Raw genomic sequence first — 17,731 nt, 5'->3', positions numbered from 1 at the left:
ATTCCATCCCAACCTTAGCCACTGATGGTTTGATAACCAACTTTCCTTGTGAACAAGCAGCACAAGAAAATTCCTTTGATTTGAGAACATTTTGGTTCTTCAAAGTATGTCCATGTGAATTTTCAATTATTCTGCGCATCATATTATAACCGGGATGGCCTAACCGGTCATGCCAAATGATAAAATCATTAGAACCAGTAAACCTTTTGTTTACCACGGCATGTGATTCAACTGTACCAATATTTGTATGGTACAACCCAGAAGAAAGTGCAGACAATTTTTCATGCACAATTTTCTTCTCTGCATTTATTGTAGTAATATAAAGATATTCAACCTTTCCTTCATTCGCAGTCTCAACATGATAGCCATTTTGGCGAATAACCTTGAAACTTAACAAGTTTCTTTGAGACTTACTACAATACAATGCATTATCAATTACCAATAATGTTCCTCCAGGTAGTAATAAGGTTTCTCTTCCAGAACCCTCAATCAATTTTGTACTACCGGATATTGTATTAACATATGCCTTTTTCATTACCAAATGAGAGAAATATTTCTTTTCTCTTAGTATCGTATGAGTTGTGGCACTGTCCAGAAGGCACATATCTCCATTACTCATATTGAATCCAACTGAAGACTGGAAAAATTTATTTATCTTCATAAAAATAAAAATACATAATAATAAGTACGAAATTTAACAAAAAAAAATCTTAAGTACATAAACTTTAATGAAGACATTAAAAATACATAAAAAAAAAAACATTATTCATTTTCCAGTTTAATTATCAATCTTCAGTTGCGATCCCCGAAGAAGTCCTCAGCTTCTAGATGAGTAATATCATCGAGCCCATCAAAAGCATCATCTTTCAATGCTAAATTCGCCTCAACATTCTCATCATATTTTTGAGAAGACCCTGCCTGAGCATCATCTTTGAGAGTCAAATGTGACTCCACTCGGGCATTATAAGAGGAAGCACCACCTTTATTCCCTTTCCTTTTAAAGGAATTTTGATACAGCCTAACAAAATGCTCAGGTGCCCGACATTCATTTTTCCAGTGACCTTTAAGGCCACAACGATGACAGTGATCGCCCTTGCCTTTTGAAGGATTATTTTGAGAACCCATATTGTTCTCCCTTTTGTTATGACCACCACCTTGACGATTATTATATCGTCTTTTGCCTTTGCCACGTCCACGCACATTATCATGGCCCCGATTATTTTGTCTTATTTCAGACTGGCCGTGTGCTTCTACCCCGTGGGCCTCCGGTAATGGAGCACTTCCAGTGGGACGGACTTCATGATTTTTCATTAAAAGGTCATTATGCTGCTCAGCCACCAGAAGGCATGAGATTAATTCAGAGTATTTTTTAAAGCCCTTTTCACGGTATTGCTGCTGTAATATCATATTAGAGGCATGGAAAGTAGTTAGTGTCTTTTCCAACATGTCCTCATCTTTTATAACTTCCCCACATAATTTTAATTGGGAAGTGATTCTAAATACAACAGAGTTATACTCAATTACGGTTTTATGATCTTGAAACCGTAAGTGCATCCACTCATAACGAGCCCTTGGCAATACCGTTGCCTTGAGGTGGTCATACCTCCCTTTCAAACCTATCCACAATTCAAGTGGATCTTTCACTGTTAAGTATTCAACCTTCAGGCTTTCATCAAGATGATGACGAAGGAAAATCATAGCTTTCGCTTTATCCTGACTTGATGCCTTATTTCCTTCGATTATACAATCACCAAGACCCTTAGCGGTAAGGTGAATTTCAGCATCAAGTACCCATGACAAATAGTTCTTTCCAGAAATGTCAAGTGCCACAAATTCAAGCTTTGATAAATTCGACATGATGAAAACTATCATAAAATAGTTGAGTTAATAACATGATTTTGATTTCTTTATAATGAAAGATAAATTAATATTTCAAATGATTAAGAATTAGTATAAAATATATCATATGCATGAATATGGGATGTTACAAAAGCATGTAAACTCATAAAGTATGAAACGGTATATATTCTAATTATTTTACTATATTTATTACTAGTTCAATAGTTATTAACGCCAAAGCTACCGTAAGATTTTAAGTCATATTTAATATAATACTATTATTCTTTATGACACACCAATATTTATCATAAATTTATGACAAGAAATTAAAATACTTACGATTATTCTAACTAGCATGTTATCATATATCCTAGTATTTAATTTAGAGTTATAAGTTACTAGCATATAAACAACATAAAAATATAAACCTGAAACGTATTGATTATTATGCCTAGTAAAGTATCATACAAATACCTAAAGCAAGTTATATATGCAGTAATTAAATCGTTGATCAAAGACTTATGTAAGTCCTATTAGATATGTTATAAACATATAAATGTATACCTGACTCGAAAAGAAAATTGATTAACTTTTTAGGGAAAAAGATAATTCCGAATTAGGTCTTAATTGGTTAGAGATTCGTGCTGATTACGTGTTGTAAAATGAGAGCAAAATACTATAATACTAAACAAGGAGGTAAGACAAATAGAAATATTAAGTAGAAGTATTCTTTGAACTTTTTAAATATGTATTTCATTAGGGTGAAAAGACTACCCTTTTATAGGATTTAGAAAACACCCTTTTACATCCTTCAATCAAATACGTTAGCACAACTTTTACATTAAATAGGTTCATTACGTTATGTTGTTGATGAAAAGAAACATCCACAATTCAATGGTTTTATAACAATACATACATATAGACATTTATTTTAATAGTCAGGATCGTCGAACCCTAACCTCTTTTTTCCCTAGAAAAATGTGCCATTAATAATTGTTGCCTCAAATAAAGAATTGAATTTGATAATTTTTTACTAAAGTAAAACGTGTAGTAATGTCTTTTTCTATTTTGTTATGTCGGAAAAGAATTTGGATGAAAACAAATGAGTAGTGTGTGAGAATAGAAAACAACTATAAAAAGTATTTTTTTTAAAAAAAATTAAAAAATTAAAAGAGTAGTATGTGCTAATTAATGAAATACCTAAAAATATAATTAATAATGACATTAAACAATTAATTAAGTAGATAAATGATGATGTGCGTACCTTCCTTAGATAACAAATCTATTTATGTCATTTCAAAAAATTCCCCTCTTTTTCACGTACTAAATTTTAAAGACTCCACCCACCCACCCCACCCAAATATGGTTACTAATTATTATTTGTATCATAATTGAAACGAAATTAACTAACTATAGCAATTGCCTCAAATATTGAATAGCATTTACTTCTATTTACTGTCACTAATACTAGAGTATCATAATTTTAATAACTAATAATATTGTTTTCTCTATTCCATATTATTTAAATTTTTTCGGGCATTTTTTCATTGTTCAATATTTACAATTTTCTTTAATGAAATTTGATATTTTTTAGGAGACAAATTGCACTGCTTATAAAGTTACATTTATGATTTTACAAAGCACAATAGTGGAAATATGGTTTAAAATATGCTTTTGAATAATTTTCTTAATAAGTGTGCCTTATATATTCAAGTAATATGAAATGGAGAGAGTATTATTAATGAGCAACATTTAAATAGGAAGGGCACGTTACATAATACTTTCCATTCAGTTAAAAAGGATTGTTCATTAACGTTTTATTTTTATTCTTAGACATTTGATTTATAATTTTAGTTTGTATTTTCTTTCGATTTATTAGGACCAAGATGTATAGCTATCGGTATATGATTTATATTTTATATTTTTCTTATGACTAAATTTATAAAAAAAGAAATATTTTACATCCCTAGTTCATACTCCCTCCGTCCCTATTTACTTGTCCATATTTCCTTTTTTAGTTGTCCCTATTTAGTTGTCCATTTTGACAAATCAAGAAAGGACAACAAATTTTTTCCTATTATACCCTTATTTACACTTCTTGAAAATTGTAAAAGTGTATGTTGTTTCCCTCCAATTTATTTCACTTTAATTCAAATAAGTGGTTGTAATTTTGAAGTGAAAAGTTGTCATAAGGGTAAAATTGTAACTTCACTGTGCTAATCATTGTTGCCTTAATCTGTGTGTCATTTCTAAAGTGGACAACTAAAAAGGGACGGAGTAATAAACTTGGAAACTAGATCCCCCATCACCAATATAATTGGGAGTTTATTTTCCGTTAAAAATATAGTTGTAGTGTAATAAATACTAGATCGCAGATCTTCAATGATTGAACGCGTATATGGATATGGTACACATTATTTCTTTTTAATTAATTAAATATCTTATCCACATATTTCATCACTTTTCCATATTAGTCAATTATTTTCCATTTTGCACGGTGCTTAAGAATCATAAATTGGGAGATAATTTTTACTAATTCACCCCTTTATTTTTATTTTTTTTGGAAATTTTACAAAAAAAAATATGAGCACTTTAAAAAAGAATTACCTGTCAGAGTAATATGTAAGAAAGTTAATTAATGTTTTCTTAATTTAGTAAGGTAGACAACTAATATGAGATAACTCTTTTAATATAATAATCAACTAATATGGAACAAAATGAGTACCAAATGGTATTTATCACACAGAATCATCAATTCATTTTTCTATTTTCATTCCAAAATTCAAAAGAAATGAAAAAAATCATTTTCTTCCTCCTTCTAACCCTCTTTCTTTCACAAATTGTGGTAGCTTCAAGTCATGAAATAAAGAGGCATAGTCATGGTGTTGGTAAACTTTACTTAAACAAATTATTGAAAAAAGATTCAACCATTGATAATAATTGTAGTAGTAGCAATTTTAGTTCAACCATTGATTATTTAGAATTGGATAAATTTGTTCTTTCTCAAAAAGGGTTGAAAAATAAAGATCAAATCAAGAAATTGCCAGGTCAACCACTTGTCAAATTCAAACAATATGGTGGATATGTCACAGTCAACAAATCTGCAGGTCGTGCCTTGTTTTATTATTTTGTTGAAGCTCATGAAAATTCCAAGTCATTTCCCCTTCTCTTATGGCTTAATGGAGGTACACAAATTTACTTTAATTTGTTGATCATAGTTATTATTGAACTACATATCATCATATCGAGATGAATCTAGGGCAGGTTCTATGAATTCAACTGAACTTATTATATTCGACTCAAACTATGTATGTAACATTTAAATTTATGCACAATATTGAGTTTTAGATTCGCCTCTAATGATAAACTTGTAGTTTTACGATAAATGTCTTGAATTGTGTATGGTAGGTCCTGGTTGCTCTTCACTTGCTTATGGAGCCATGGAGGAAATTGGACCATTTAGAATCCATAAAGATGGAAAGACATTGTATAGGAATAACTACTCATGGAATCAAGGTAATTATTGATTAATTAATTAATTAATTAGTTCTTCTGTTTTATACTTTGTTTTGCTTATTGGAATTGATAAAATTGACCTTAACTTAATTTGAATTATGTATTTTCTATTTATAGCGGCAAATTTATTATTTTTGGAGTCTCCCGCTGGCGTTGGGTTTTCATATTCAAATATAAGTTCTGAAGTCAAATCAAATGGAGATAGAGATACGGCTATTGACAATATTATATTCTTATTGAATTGGATGCAAAGATTTCCGGAGTACAAAAATAGAGATTTTTACATTGCTGGTGAGAGCTATGCCGGGCATTTCGTACCTCAATTGGCAGAAATAATTCTCCAGCATAACAAACGTGCCAAGAAGAATCTTATTAACCTAAAGGGGATCATGGTAAAGTAATTATATACTTTATTTTTCTCACCCAACCCTTCTCCATTTTATAATTGTATTTTAATGCTATTTCCTCCTTTATAATGGTGATGTCCGTGTCAATTTGTTATAGCACCTCCACTATTTCACTAAATCTGCCTATTAAAATTTACCATAATTTACATCCATTTTGTAAGTCGTTAGACCACTTTCTTTGACGAAGAATTTCTGGCTTTAATTTTATGATTTTTATCCATTTCATTAATCACAATCCACACTATGGTTTTAAATAGGGGTGTACAAAATCGAACCGAAAATCGAGTCAATCCGAAAAAAAACCCGACTAGTGGTTTGGTTTGACTTGGTTTGGTTTTGAAAAAAAAACCCGACTATATTTGAGTTGGTTTGGTTTTAACTAAAAAAAAAAAACCGAGACCAAACCAACCCGACATTATATATATATAATTTTAAAATTTTATTTTATATATAAAAATATTTACTTTGATATAATTTTTACATATTTCTTATACTTTTTCATAGTTTTTATCTTTTAATATATTAATTCAACTTTGAAACTTAGAATTATGAATGGGCCAATAAAGATTATAGTCCACAGATGTTGGTAATTATAATAAAGCTTAAATCAAAATCAAATTAATATTAAAGCAAAAAGAAAATCAATTCAACACTAAGAATGACAATAATATTAAATATTTGTCCTTTAGTTTTACATTGGTTTAGACAATTAAAATACATAATCTAATTTTAATTTCCTTTAATATTTAGTCATGTAACTAATACTTATTAAACTTAATTTTAGCATGATTTAGTACTTTTATATTATTATCATTTTCATTATGACTTGTTAATTTGCAATATTTGTTTTACGCGATTTCATTATTAATTTTTTTTGGTAGATATTTTAGTGTCATTAATCATATCTTATTGTGTTATATTTTTAAGAAACATCTTAGATAGTTGTATTTTGATAGGACTAAAGAAATATTTGAAGTACTAGTAAATTATATGTTTGTATGAATAATTTATCGAAAAAACCCGAAAAAGCGAAAAACCTAAAAAAATCCAAAAAAACCCGATGTTGAAAAACCTGAGTTTTATTGGTTTGTTTGGTTTATAAATTTAAAAATTTGACACAAATGGTTTGGTTTAATATTTGAAAAACTTGATCCAACCCGGCCATGTACACCCCTAGTTTTAAATTGTGCTATTTTAAAAATTAAATAGTTGTCCCGTTTTTAATCCACATAAATGTTTGTGTGGACCAATGATTATTGCTTCCTTACTTAAAAGATTATATTCCTCCGTACTCAAAATATGTAGTACAGATATTTTTTTTTGATAAAATAAATATTATGGTAGTCAACCATATATTAAACATGAACGAATAGTACTTCGAGAAAATAATATTTTGTGTGGATTGGTATTGTTATTATTATAAATAAAAACTTTACGATTTGACCTAAACACACACAAACAAGTTAACATATATATATATTATGTATATTTCTAACCAAGGGAGTTTGAATGAACCCATTGCGCCCCTAATTACGCCCCTTTCTTACCAAGGGAGTCTGAATGAACCCATTGCGCCCCCTAATTACGCCCCTTTCTAACCAAGGGAGTCTGAATGAATCCCTCACACAGCTCAACTAAAAATGTTTTTGTTCTTCTTTTTTTTTTGGCAGATTGGGAATGCAGTGATAAATTTTGAGACAGACGAAAAAGGAATGTATGAGTACCATGCAAGTCATGGCTTGATACCAGATGAAATTTTCGAGCAAATCGACAGATACTGTAATTTCTCAGACAAGTCCCTTCCTCAACCACACCAATGCGATAACGCCATTGATATAGCTATAGCAGATACCGATCCCATCGATCTTTACAACATATATGCCCCGTTATGCCCTAAATCCGATGACCTCAGTACAACTTATTATACGTTCAACAAAAATTCAGTAAGTTCTGGATTTTTCGAAAACTCGTGGTCAATTAGATTGAATTTTTGAAACTTAAAAATTCATAATGTATGTATTTAGATTAATTATGGAATGCAGCAAGAGATCGATCCATGTAGTGATAATTATTTAATTGCTTATATGAATCGTCCTGATGTTCAAAAGGCTCTTCATGCCAATGTCACCAAAATTAAGCATAATTGGCAACCATGCAGGTATTTTCGATGTATAATTTTTTTATTTAGTCGTATACAAGTGTATAGTTCATGTATAACTAATGTGTACGCTAATTAAATTGCAGTGAAGTCATAGAAAGTTGGAAAGATAGTCCATTATCAATAATTCCTGTTATCAAAAAAGTTATGGCTAATGGAATAAGAGTATGGATATTCAGGTGAACGATTTTGAACTCTTCAAACCGTGTTTTTGTTATTTATTGTAATTTTATTATTCAATTTAATGGTTTTAATTTGTTTTTTCGATTTGACAGCGGGGACACTGATGGAATAGTACCAGTAACTTCTACTAAAAAATCTATTAAGAAGATGAAGCTTCGCGTTGAAACGCCATGGTATCCCTGGTTCCACAAGGATTATGAGGTGCGTGTACTAGTTGGTTATATAAATCGTCATTATAAAGAATTTTTAACTCTATCAAGTCATTTATAAGATATTTACACGTAAATTTTCTTTAAATATGAAATTTGTAATATTGAATATATTATTTAATTGACAAACTTGGAGAGTACTTAATTCAACAAATAAAATGTCCACAATGTTACAAGACTCTAAATTTGCATTGAGAAGACCATCTTTATTATTCCTGGTCAGTACTAACTTTTTTCGAATTTTGAGAATTAAATTTTTTCATGTATCGTTTAAATAGGTTGGTGGATACGCACAAGTATATAGAGGAAATTTGACATTTGCAACAGTGAGAGGAGCAGGACATCAAGTGCCAAGTTATGAGCCTGCTAGAGCTTTTACACTGGCTAAGCACTTCCTTGCAGGAACACAACTCCCTAATTCTACAACACATAAAATAATATACATTACTCAAAACATTCCAATGCAAAGAAAATAAGTTACATATTTGGTGGTCATTATTTCAGTTGACGGTATTATAATAATTTAATATTCAAGTTATGTTGTTCATACTTTTAAGATATATAGTATTTTTAGAAATAAAAGATAACCCTTTTATTTATAGTCGGGTACTATGAACATATGGTTACTAGTGCCTTATCAATTCATTCATATTACTACTTTATTAGAACAATTTTTGAATTATACTTACTTGATTGAATATCAAAATTAAATTGTAGAATTATGTTCCATTAGAACTAAATTTGGTATGAAATCATGCATATTATACTAATCCTTATTGTACTTTCAGTGATTGCCAATTTGTTGTTTTGATGTAGTATTTTTACTGTTTTAGAACATTTTGATTCACACAATATTATTATTACTAATTATTAATATTTGATTCAGAAATAAAATAATAATTATTTTTATAGAAAAATTTCTATAAATTATATTTTTAAAAACTATTCTCGAAAAAACCACAAATCTCAAAAGAAAAAAGGCTGCCAAATCTTAAGAAAATTTCATTTTCCACCCATCGCTATAATTCTTTTATAAATGTACTTATCCACTTCTCTGGTCCTAAAGGAATTTTATTTACCACCAAATATGAGAATAATATTTAATAGTAACATTTTTTTAACAATTGAGATTATGATAAAGCAGAACATTGAAGAAGGCAACTTTTTTGGTTTCTTTAGTTAGTGTTTGGATCTTCAACTAAATCAAAACTAAGGCATTTTAAGTATACGAAAGCACGAAAATACTAAGGAAAGAAATAGAGTTTCCATGAACTCTAACAAAAGTCTAACAATAATAAACTAACAATGCGGAAGTAATGCCTAGAATCTGAAAGTCAATGTACCAAAACATCTAACAATGAACCAAGTCTAAACAAGAAGGGATACAACCCCAACTAGTGTACTAATAACTAATAGAACGGTCTAAGTCCGAAATGTGGACATAGACGAAAGGAGAACTCATGGCAGATCGGAAGAATTGGCTCACCCTTGAATTTGAATGACGATCACTGATCTCCTAAGCAATGTCTGTTAGTAGCCGCTTGAAGATACCCTGTACTCAACAAAATAAGAGCAAGTGCAGTATTAGTACACAACCACAATGTACTGGTAGGGATCACGCGGCTATCCCACTAAGTGCAACATAAGCAAGTCAATACAACATTATAAACACATGCATGTCGTGCCCCGTTTTTGCGCAAACAGGTTTTGGTGCACGACCTAACAACTCTTTTGGGTTTTTGGGCTGAATTGAAGAGTCGCCACCTAACGAATTAAGGCACGTTAGGGAACCTATCTAACCTAACTATTCTAACTAAGGTCAACAAACCAGAGATCGGGTAAGGGTTAAAGTTACCACGAGGGGAAGGTGTTAGGCATCCCTCGAGGTCCACAAATGTGGGTCCCGGCCGTATCTCATGCGATTATGTGGGGGTTACAAGTAGCAAGTATGGTTACGTCATTTATTTAGGTTATTTAACTTAAACATGCTTACTAAGTGATAACATAATATTTAACAATTAATATTACTTTAGTTATTTTAATTAATTAGTTAAACATGCAAGACTAAGTGATAACATAATATTTAACAATTAAGGGCACTTTAGTTATTTTAATTAGTTAGTTAAGCATGCAAGACTAAGTGATAACATAATAACAAATAAACATTAAACAATTAATAAAGAGAGGAGTGAGGAGACATAAATTACACAAGTAGATAAACAAGCAATTTTTATATTTTATTTAAGCTACCCCAAACAATTATAATTATAAACAAATAAAGGGACAAAAGGAAAGGGAGACTCTAAAGGACTTTACAGATCATCACTCGACTTTTCTTTATTTTTTTGATAGGCTTCCCTGTAGGGACAGACAAAATCAAGGTTTGTCGCTTTAAGCCTGAGTCGATGTCATCATATCCGTAGGGCCTAAACTACCCCTACCCCACCACCACATGCTTTTCATTTCTAAAAGGTGTTTAGCGTCCCCGCTTAAGGTCCAAGAGGCATTGGACTACTATTAGGAGGTTTTAGACTAAGAATAAAATAAAGATTCCTAATAGGCCCACCTAGACACCAAGTCAAACAATTTGGACGAGCATTTAGCACATAGGGTCTCATATTGCCCTCTAGATTTTATTAAATATGCTGGCAAACACAAGTAATGTGAAAGGTAGCATGCGAGTGTGCGCGCATATAAAACAGGCAGCAAGCAACACAACAATATAACAGTTAATTAATGAAAGGGCATATAGTTATGACATAAGACATATTTTAGTTGTAAATTGATTTATTTTATTAATAAAGAATGGAGAAATTATTTATTAGTTGATTAAAGTGGCAAGACAATTATTCATAATGCAGAAAACTAAATATTCGGACAACATTTTATTAGGATAGCAAATTTAAAGTGACAGATTATGCAGAAAATAACATGTTAATGTAGTAGCAGATTAGACTATTATGTGAAATTTATTTTAAGTGGCAGTCGGTGTTTTATTTAAAAATATAATTTAGATTGGTTTCAAGAGTCGCCACTTAATTTTTAAGTAAAATTAAGAAAACTAATTTTTTCAAAAGATTAAAACAGAAATCTAATGAAAATATTCAAAGGGGTTCGGGGTTCATATTAGCATCTCGGGAAGGGTTTGAAAGCACCCGAAATGCCCGCTAACACGCGGTTATCCGATAATTAACTATTTGGCTAAACAATTTTAAAATAAAAAGCATACTTTGTTTTAAAGAAACAACAACTTAAGACTTGAAATTACTTTAAAAGGGAAAGGGGATAAAAGGACATTACTTATGTACTAGATATTCTAAAGTTAAATAAATTATACTTGTTTGATTTTAAAATTATGAGTGGTTCATCTTTTGGGGATTTGAGTTAAGGAAAAACCTCAAATTAACTAACAAATAAACAATGAAACAAATACGAAATAGATAAAATAAATAAAATGAGTTTTGGGTCCAAGTCTGATTTTCTATCCGCCTAGACCAACACTTGGGCCCAATTTTTTGTTTTGGGACCAAAGGCCCAATATACCTATCCTAAACTAATCTTTGAAATTTGTTTTTTCCTTTGGGCCTTTGGCCCAATTCTTGTCCCTTTGTACTTGTCCTAATAACTAACAAATAATAATAATAATTACAATAGAAGGGCTTAGACCCAAAAATAACAAAATACAAAAATGAAATTTTAGGGCTTTTTGGGCCCATTTCTCTGCATTTATACAACGTATACAGTGAATGTATATCACTGTATATTGATGTATATCTCACGTATATTGATGTATACATCGTGTATACAACCCTTCTTGCACTTTTGAACACCTGTATATCAACTTTCGGGGACCTATTCGTCGGCTCCATTGTTGATAATTGAGGGCTGACTCGAGAAGGGAGGAACATCGGGCCTTTATGGCCCAATTCGAAATGCAAACGAGCGGAGTTCATGGCAAACTCAGACAAATTTCACATGAGGCAAAAGAAAATGAAAACAAAAGTTAGAAACTCAAATGAAGATATCTTAGACAGTAACATTTAAAATCAAGATGGGTATCAACTCAAGAATAAAATGGTACATGTACACTTCCTTAGCCTTGAGAGAAATGGAATGAAAATAATAAATGAAGTACTGACAACTAATAATGATTTCAACAATTACTAATAAATGGAAAGAAAAAACTAAAAGAAAACTAAAACCATGCTATAGTGACCCAACTCTTCGTATTCAAGTTACTGCTACTAACTTACTACTCCCTCCGTCCCTATTTACTTGTCCATATTTTCTCTTTTAGATGTCCCTATTTACTTGTCCATTTTGACAAATCAAGAAAAGAAAAAAAAAATTCTATTATACCCTTATTTAAACTTCCCCCAACATTGATTAATTATTTTGAATAAATTTATTTTGGAATCATAATTAATAAGGGCAAAATTGTAACTTCACTATGCTAATTATTGTTGCCTTAATATGTGTGCTATTTCTAAAGTGGACAACTAAATAGGGACGGAGGGAGTATTTCATTAACAAATTGATAATTAATTGAAGAGTACAAGCAGTAAACAAATAAAGCCATAGTTAAACTCTAAACTAGAAGCCAAAGAATAGAAAAAAAAACAATGAAGAACAATGACTACTATTTAATAGTCATAGGCACCAAGTAATATGAAAAAAATTTGCAATTAGGCCACCTAATCAAACAATCTATATATTCACCGAGCCCTCATATAAACAGAAAGCAACATTCCAAATCAAATTTAAAAGAGTGAAAGCGGGACGCGCAAGCTGGGCTGAATTGTTGCTGGACTCGATTTGGGTTTCAATTTTATGGGCACCGCTTCACGCTGGAGAAGAAGACATTGACGTACAGGGATCAATGGGTATTGTTGTGTGCGTATGTTGTTGGTATGGTTATTTGAAAGCATTGGGTCTTTTGTTTTGGTGTTGTTGTATGTTATTGTGGACTGGGAATTGGTGTATTGAAGGGAATGGGCTGTTGTTGTATTGTATGTATTGTTGGGTTCTTTTGGAAATGAATTTGGGCTTTTCTGGTGGGTTGAAGTCAAAGTGACGAGATGACTACCAATTGGAATTACCAAGAATTAAAATTACAGCTCATTGAGTTTAAAAACTTAGCCGAATTGAAATTAATCAGTGAATTCGGCTAGCACTCAAACAAGATAAATTAATATTGATTAATTAACGAGCTTCTTAATTTTAAAGAAATAAAATAATTAACTTAATTATAGATTAATAACTAAAAAATATAGGTATTAACTAACTAAATCAATTAACCAACTAATTAAGTAAAATTAAACTCTTTTTGAGACGAGTTTTGAATATTCATAAAATATACTAATTGTATACAAAGTTATATAAAAGACATATTATTATTTAAAAATTATATATAAAAAAAACAAAACTATTTAAAATAACTTGATAGATATTTTGAATTTTATAAAATCAATTATTTCAAATCGTTTGAAATTTAAGAAGCTCGATGATTAATTTATATTGTGGAGGTCCAAAATTGGGTGTTAACAGTCGGTGTTTAAATATAGAAAATAATTACTACCCGATTTTAATTAGGATAAACACATATCAAATGCAGAAAATTACTATTTAAAACAGTAGCAGATTTTATCAAGGACAGATTTTAAGATTAAAACATAATGTAGCAGATTCGTTAAATTTATGTTAGGTAGCAGAAATAGTAATATTGCAGAAAGAATCAGGCAACATGTAGCAGATTTTAGGAAAATATGCGAAAAATAATTAATTCTAAGTGGCAGGATAGTGTACAAAAAGTTTATTAATTGAAGGGTTGATTTAACCGTGCAACAAATATGTACAACAAATTTTAGTTTTAAGACATGTTGGAAATAGTTTATGAATCAATTTTTAAGGTGGCAGAACCTAATTACAAATGCAGAAACTATTTAACACTTAGAAGAGAATATGTTGTGTATTTATTTTAGTTATTTAACATGCTAAAGTTTTTAGAGTATGATTTTAACAAGCTGTTTTATTTAAACTTATTAACATTGATATTATTAGTAAATGCCTATAGACATGATATCTAAGTGAACATGCTGAAATTAATCAAAACCTAAAGACTTGACTTCTAAATAAGTTAACATGCTGACAGAATAAACCAACTGATTTGTTCAAAATTATTAGATTATTAAAAATCCTGAAGGCAGTCATCTAAATGGCAAAACACATTTATATCACACAAACATTATATCCGGACAACATAAATTCTAATTTTACTCAAGAGCGTGATTTCTATATACAAGTAACTAATTATTTTAAAAAAACCCTATAGACATGCTTTGTAGGTAATATTGAAATTTAAGCCTATATGCATGAATTTCTAACCCATTAACATGCTGAAAATTTAATTAAATACAAATGGTAAAAAAAAAAAAAAAAACTAATCTGATACGAACAAGTTGTTAAAATATTTGCTTATTTATTTATTATATAATGGGGTTGATAGTGAGCCAAATAACGCAAGGAAACAAACATTATTCATTGTTAGGATTGAAAGGTGGATATGCAAATCAGATAAACAGATTACAATGAGCAGTCAAATTATCTCAACATGTTTGATTTTAAGCATAATTAGACAAAACTTAAATAGGTGATAAATGACAAAAGGTTGATTTTATTTTTAGGCTAGATTTAAACAGAGCTATTAAGAGGCGAACAATCACACAATCAACAATCGTATACTTTCTAGCACAAATAGGTTACGATAAAATAAACAAGTAGCACGTAGATCCCTCCCCCTTTAGACGATCCCCAAATATTTATTATTATATATAGAGAGAGTTAATATAAAACTTATTACAAACCCAAAATAGTAAATAAAATAATACAAATATTATGAACAAAATTAGATCTTATCCAGTAACTCTTCAAACTTGAACCCAAGTTCGAACCTGCTAAAGTAAGAGACAAACAAATATAACATATGAAGCAATATAATATAAGTAAAAGAATACCAATTATGGACAGATTCATCATACACAAATTTATTTTATACATCTAGCTATAAGTAGACAAACAAGCATTTGGACAAGTAAACATACAATAATGTCACACAGAGAGGGAAGAACAAAACTGACCCGGATGCTTTCCTTAAACCCTCATAGAGAATTGCACAATTAAATAGTTCTAATGCAAAACAAAGATTAACTAACGGAGAAAACTAACCAGTTGAGCAGATTATATTATCAACAATGAAGTACTAGCAGCAATCCAATCGAAACAACAACACAGCGAAGAAAGCACTTTGAATGTTGTAAGAGACTAGTTCTTTTTATGAACATAGAATATTTCTTAGATGAGTTTTTCTGATTGTTCCAATGTTAAAAATCACCTCAGAACAATAAGAATGAGGGCACTTTATATAGTGAATAAGGGCCAGTCAGGAAAGGAAAAGGTGTTAATTAACGAGAGCCAATTTTGAAATATTATTTTCCTTTAATAAAATAGAGCCAATCAGTAGATACATTTATGTTATTTTATTTATTTATTACCTAAATCAATCAAACCAATTACCAAATATAGACCAAGCAAGAAATCAGTTTCACTTTTAATTAAGGTAAGCATAATACCACGTAACAAGCAAGGAAAGAATAAATTAAGACAAACACTAATTGATACAATCAAGCAAGCAAACATAATTATTCCGGACATAATATAATTACCCCCAAAGTAATATTCACAAATTAATAATTTACTGTAATCGGACAAATAAGGAAATTAGCAAGAGTCGGTAGACTTAATCTGGACCATAGATTAGATGAAATAAAAGGTTGAGATTGAATCTTGAGATTTGATCAAGATGAACGGACGGATGAGACTAAATGAAAGGGTCTTGAGAGTTGAATTGAAATGACCAAAATTGAAATAAAAATTGGCTATAATTGAAATAAAATTGAAATTGAATAGGCTAGAATTGGAATGAATTAGAATAAAATAGGCTACAATTTAAATGATTTTGAGGAAAATTAAAGAAATGCTATCCAATTAAAATACTACAACTATTATAATTAAAGTCACTTAAATTTTAAAAACATTTGAATTATTTTGAGTTTTACTAATAATTTTTAAAATATTTTATTAATATTTACGATAATTTTATAAAGCAAGCATACTAAAATATATAATTTTTAGACAAAATCGACTAAAGTTTTAAACTCGAAATATATTTTAAAATTAGTATTTAATCGAATAGCATTCCCAAAAAAGGTTAAAGGTCGGTCAAAATTGGGTGTCAACAATACACATATCGAACATATACAATATCATCAACATATACGAACAATGAACAACTTCACATTTTCTCAAGATACACAATTATGACAAGTCATTGGTCATCTCATGGAATTCAAACCCAAACAGTTAGCATACCGAAACGTGGTACTCGATCTAATAATTATGCCGGAACGTGACAACCGATCCCATAATTATTCCGAAACGTGGCAATCGATCCAAGTTAGTTATGCCGGAACGTGACAATGTATGGCCGTTCAACACACCACAATCACAAGTATATCCTCAAGATCATACAATTAAGTTATGATTTCATGGTAACCATCATTCATCTATCCCATTTACAACAAGTGTGATCAATAATGCGACATTCATATACATAAATGTATCATAATGAAGCAAGAACAAACATACATCACACAATCATAGAATCACAACTATCACCTACCTCGAAACTAGCTTGAAACCCTAAGAAACTTGATCATTCCCTTTCCAGATTCGTTCCGCTTGTTCTTGGTCTACAAACAATCAATATAATATGGAAATCAATAAACAATCACTAATTACCCAAATTACTAACAATTTTATGAACCATAGATCAAACGCATGATCTCAATTATCCAAGTAAGAGTTGTTTCCACCATAGAATCTATAAAAAAACCCTTCCCCATCAATATTCACCCATTTTATTACGTTCTACGGATCGAAAAATGGATTCGGGAGTAAAATGCTTACCTTTAGCCTTAAGAATGGTGAAAAACGAGTAGGAGTTGCCTGAGGTTCGTTCCTTAACTCTAAAAGTCAAAAAGTGCATAATAAGGTCGTTTAGAGGTTTATTAACGACCTTAAGTCACGTCGAGTCTGCCACAACGGCCACCACCCCGCTACAGCGGCACCGCCAGAGCGACCAAAAGTAGCGCCAAAGTGGCTTGCACGAAACAATGAGCTATTTAAAGAACCCCAAAATCCCTATTTCACCACACGCCTCTAACCAACGACGCTCAGAATATACCCGAATGCTAAGATCAATTCCGAGAGTTCCGCTCACCCGAATTCAGTTCCGTAAAGTCATACGGGTTTTTTAACGAGTTATCTAACTATTCATGTAATTAAAATCATAAATCATTCAC

General features: G+C 30.5%; 3 protein-coding genes across 3 annotated transcripts; 2 read left to right on the top strand and 1 right to left on the bottom strand.

Annotated features, from left to right (window-relative positions):
• Positions 1–792: 792 nt before the first annotated feature.
• On the bottom strand, positions 793–1,857 carry LOC125814879 (uncharacterized). Its single transcript, XM_049494329.1, has one exon. It carries the CDS (start codon positions 1,855–1,857, stop codon positions 793–795), a length of 1,065 nt encoding a protein of 354 aa, XP_049350286.1.
• A 2,773-nt stretch (positions 1,858–4,630) lies between these two features.
• On the top strand, positions 4,631–7,756 carry LOC125814878 (serine carboxypeptidase-like 40). Its single transcript, XM_049494328.1, has 4 exons — positions 4,631–5,024; positions 5,248–5,355; positions 5,473–5,747; positions 7,433–7,756. The coding sequence occupies exons 1-4, from the start codon at positions 4,631–4,633 to the stop codon at positions 7,754–7,756; spliced, it is 1,101 nt and encodes a 366-aa protein (XP_049350285.1).
• Positions 7,731–8,807, top strand: LOC125814846 (serine carboxypeptidase-like 40). The gene is made up of 4 exons (XM_049494293.1): positions 7,731–7,920; positions 8,007–8,099; positions 8,196–8,304; positions 8,591–8,807. The coding sequence occupies exons 1-4, from the start codon at positions 7,799–7,801 to the stop codon at positions 8,786–8,788; spliced, it is 522 nt and encodes a 173-aa protein (XP_049350250.1). The 5' UTR covers positions 7,731–7,798; the 3' UTR covers positions 8,789–8,807.
• Positions 8,808–17,731: the final 8,924 nt, after the last annotated feature.

Source organism: Solanum verrucosum, unplaced genomic scaffold (assembly GCF_900185275.1).
Source record: "Solanum verrucosum unplaced genomic scaffold, falcon-dt-bn FXZP01000034.1, whole genome shotgun sequence".
NCBI classification, from domain to species: Eukaryota; Viridiplantae; Streptophyta; class Magnoliopsida; order Solanales; family Solanaceae; genus Solanum; species Solanum verrucosum.
This window is presented reverse-complemented; position numbering and strand designations above follow the sequence as displayed.